The sequence below is a fragment of the Pundamilia nyererei genome, unplaced genomic scaffold, assembly GCF_000239375.1.
Source record: "Pundamilia nyererei isolate P.nyererei 1_Seehausen unplaced genomic scaffold, PunNye1.0 scaffold00346, whole genome shotgun sequence".
NCBI lineage: Eukaryota > Metazoa > Chordata > Actinopteri > Cichliformes > Cichlidae > Pundamilia > Pundamilia nyererei.
Window position 1 is genome coordinate 485,698 of NW_005187747.1, and position 3,769 is coordinate 489,466.

The 3,769-nt window shown below is 47.7% G+C and overlaps 1 protein-coding gene across 1 annotated transcript in view; it reads right to left on the minus strand.

The window, feature by feature from the left end:
* Nucleotides 1–3,158, minus strand: part of rps21 (ribosomal protein S21) — a 4,586-nt gene extending 1,428 nt beyond the window's left edge. Inside the window, exons 1-3 of the mRNA XM_005752157.1 lie at nt 3,072–3,158; nt 2,646–2,718; nt 2,496–2,559 (exon numbers count right to left, since the gene is read on the minus strand). Coding sequence (XP_005752214.1) covers nt 2,496–2,559; nt 2,646–2,695 — 114 coding nt within the window. The 5' untranslated portion in view covers nt 2,696–2,718; nt 3,072–3,158. The remainder of the gene's footprint in view (nt 1–2,495; nt 2,560–2,645; nt 2,719–3,071) is intronic.
* Nucleotides 3,159–3,769: the final 611 nt, after the last annotated feature.

Sequence of the window (3,769 nt, forward strand, 5' to 3'; positions counted from 1 at the left end):
ACGTCCCTCTGGAACAGGAACGTCCCACCGGAGCGTGGAACTGGAACAACGTCCCTCTGGAACAGGAACGTCCCACCGGAGCGTGGAACTGGAACGACTTCTGTGTGAGCGAACATCAGTTTCCGGCTTCCCTCTGGTGCCTCTGCGGTTCACACATCATGCAAATGTGTGTGCACGGCACGCAGATCCAACGATAATGAGCCGCATTATTTACATTCCGTATTTCCCGGACTACAAAGCGCACCTGAATATTAGCCGCACAAGCTAAAATCAGGGGAAAATCCTGTTTTGTAGATACATTAGCCGCACCTGACTAAAAGCCGCAGGGTTCAAAGCTTGTGCAAAAAGTAGCGCTTATAGCCCGACAATTACGGTACTCGTGAATCATGGAGCGCCGTCCTCTCGCTGCCTGCAGCACTTTCAACATGAAGAGTCCCAGCTCACACACACCAAGTCGTGAATGGACAGGTGTCCGCTGATCAGGTGACACACCTGTATCTTGCTATATGTCATTCATTTTAAAAATGCTACCTCAGGAACACGTTCAGCTGAGCAGCGCATCTGGACCCTTTGAGGTAACGGTGCACACCTGCATTTCCTGATGCCGCCATCATGCTAAAATCTTCTTTATTTTGAAAGCAGTTGAAAACAACCACAGCTGACAGAAAGTACTGTACATTGGAATGAAATAATAAAATTACATAAGCTATAGATAAAAGCCAAATAAAAGAAAAATGTAAAATAATTAATTAGTTGGCTAATAACTAATTTAATCACAAGAGAAACTAAGTCTGACTGAGGTCAAAAGCCAAAGAATAAAAATGGTTTTAAGATGTGTTTTAAAAGTGGACAGTGAAGCGGCCTCTCTAATGTGCAAGGGCAGGTTAGTCCATAATTCAGGAGCTATAGAAAAGGCCCCGCCCCCTCTGAGCTTCCTTCTGGATCTCCAGGAGCAGCCGGTCAGCTGACCTAAGAGACCGACAGGGTGTGTGGAGATGAAGACGCTCAGAGAGGTAAAGTGGGGCAAGACTGTGAAAGTATTTAAACACAAACATAAGAATTTTAAAATGAACTCTAAAAGACACGGGCAGCCAGCGCAGTGAGGCATGCACCGGGATTATGCTCTTTTTTACCTGTTGTCAGTCGTGCAGCGGCTTTTTGAGCCAGCTGCAGACGTGACAGCAGCAACTGACTGAGTTACACTCTGCAGACAGGATGAAATAAAGGCATGGATCACTGGGCAGCACTCAAAGCATGATTACAAATGCTGCCTAGAAAGAAAAGATTTCACTTACATTATAAAAACTGGACTTCACCACTTCTCTGATTTGGTTGTCCAACTTATAATCACTGTCCAAATTAAAACCAAGTCAGTAATAACAGGTTTAAAATAAACCTCCAGGTAGGGCTGCACGATTAATCGTTAGAAAATCGCGATCTCGATTCATACTTATGTGCGATCTGATTTACAAATGACAACGATTTAAAAAAACAAAAACAAAAAAAAAGACGACGATTGTAGCGCATTTTGATCCGGGATGTACTCTGCATGAAAACAAGCGCTCACTCTTCCTGCTCAACAAATGACAAGGGCGGAGCCTTATACCACGTGATACAGAAGCTGTGCCGTGTGATGCTAAAATTAGCAGGAAACAACAACGGAGAGCACGTCAGGGATGACGAGAAAGTGACAGGAGAAAATCCGTCCCGGTCAACCACCCAAACACCAATAACGGGAACCTTACACAGCGCTTCCCTATACACGTCGAACTCCCGCAGGCACAAAGACATCACGGAGGCTATCACTTATCACCTGACCAAAGATATGGCTCCATCAACACTGTGCAAAACGAGGGATTTAGGAAAACGATCAGCACCCTAGACAAACGCTACACAGTGCCGTCCCGCAACTATTTTTCTATCCACAAGAGCAGATATTTGATTGGATGAATGTGCCAGCAGAAACAAACAGAGCAACGTTAACGTTACGCTGAGCGTTTCCCTGCTACAGGTCAGGTACTGGACTAAAGTCTGAGATGAGCTCAGACCAGGCTCGAGTTTCAGAAAATCATAAATGCAGCTCCGGGAGTCACCATGGCAACAGAAAACAGCCGGGTAACAGAATCATAAAAACATGGCTCTTTCTACCCATGTTTCCCACAGGCAGCACACACGGCAACAAAGGCGCCATGGCATGGCACGGCACGCTGCCAGGCGGCACACAGGAGGCAGCTGATCGAAGCCTGGTTGAAGCGCCCTTCCGACACAGTTGGTGTGGAGCATCTACAGTTTGTTGTACGTGTACAATGACAAAGGCTATTCTACTCCATCTTTCTTTGAGGAACACAAACCCGGGGTTTCCCCTTATCTCAGGATCAACCTGCTGCCTGCCACGGAAAGACGACCCCAAACCACACAGGGCACGCTCTGTTCTCAAACGTCATCATCACTGGACCCGCCTACACACCACCTGAGGCCCTCTGACCAGCTCTCACCTCAGCGATGTTGATCTGGATGGAAGCATGGTCTTTGGCTCCGATGATCCTGTTGCTGGCAGAGCTGCAAACACACACACACACACACACTTCATCAAACGTCAGCTCGCCATCACGTGTCTCTCTAACGTTCTTCCTCGCTGCTCTCACCATTTCCGCGGGACGTACAGGTCCACAAATTCACCGGCGTCGTTCTGCATGTTGGAGCTCGTTCGGGTGTCACCTGCAAACACGAAACACACAAACACGTCACACTTTTGAAAACACACACAGCGCCGCCGCGATGCTAACAGGCTAACACAGACACACAGCGCCGCCGGCCGCGATGCTAACAGGCTAACACAGACACACAGCGCCGCCGCGATGCTAACAGGCTAACACCCGAGCCCACACTGCGGCCTCGTGCGGCTCTTTGCGGGACACAAACGCTAACATCAGCACACGTGGAGCCCGGGAGCCCCCCACACGCTACACACACACACACCCACAGCACGAGCCCGGCTCAGAAATCACAGCCAGCCGACGATATAACACATTTTCAGACATTTTTACTCGGAGAGCGCGAGACACACATACCGTGCAAGTTAAGTGGCGAAAAGGAAAGGGAGGAGCTTCGTCACCGGAAATACGTAAATCGCGTTTGCGTGTCTGATTTTTATGAAAACTATTTTTTTTTTTTAGTTTTTAATTTCTAAAACCTTTCCTGTCGCCCGTAGAGCTGCCCGATGCATTCTGGGATTATATTCACATTAAACTCTAACGGACCGTCTCAGCCTCGTTCGCGCGACACGCGTTAGTTGTTGCTCAGCTTTTCTGAGTGGCGACACCTATCGGTCAGGAGGAAATGCGAGCAGGGAGCCCTTGTACGAGGTCAGACATGCACTAGTGATGTGCGATACCACTGATTTCCCTTCCAATCCAATACCAAGTAAAATTCAGATACTGATCTGATACCGATACTTTGTACAAAACCTTTTTTTTTACTGTATCTTTTATTGTATCTCAAATTATAAAAACTGAAGTTGTGTGCCATTTGAGCATGTTCAGCACTAAAGGACTCTGCGACAGACGTCTGTCTCGCCCTAGCAGCACCTGTCCCTCTCCTCCTCTTCAGTTCGCCTCAACATAAGCTCGTCATATTCTGTGATATGAGTTATTCTGAGGTGTTTGATGAGGTCAGTGGAGCTGCCACAAAACCTCACTGTCTTGCCACATCGCAAACCGCGTCTTGGCTGTTTGTGGAGGTAAAACACGTCCACACATGACTCCATTTA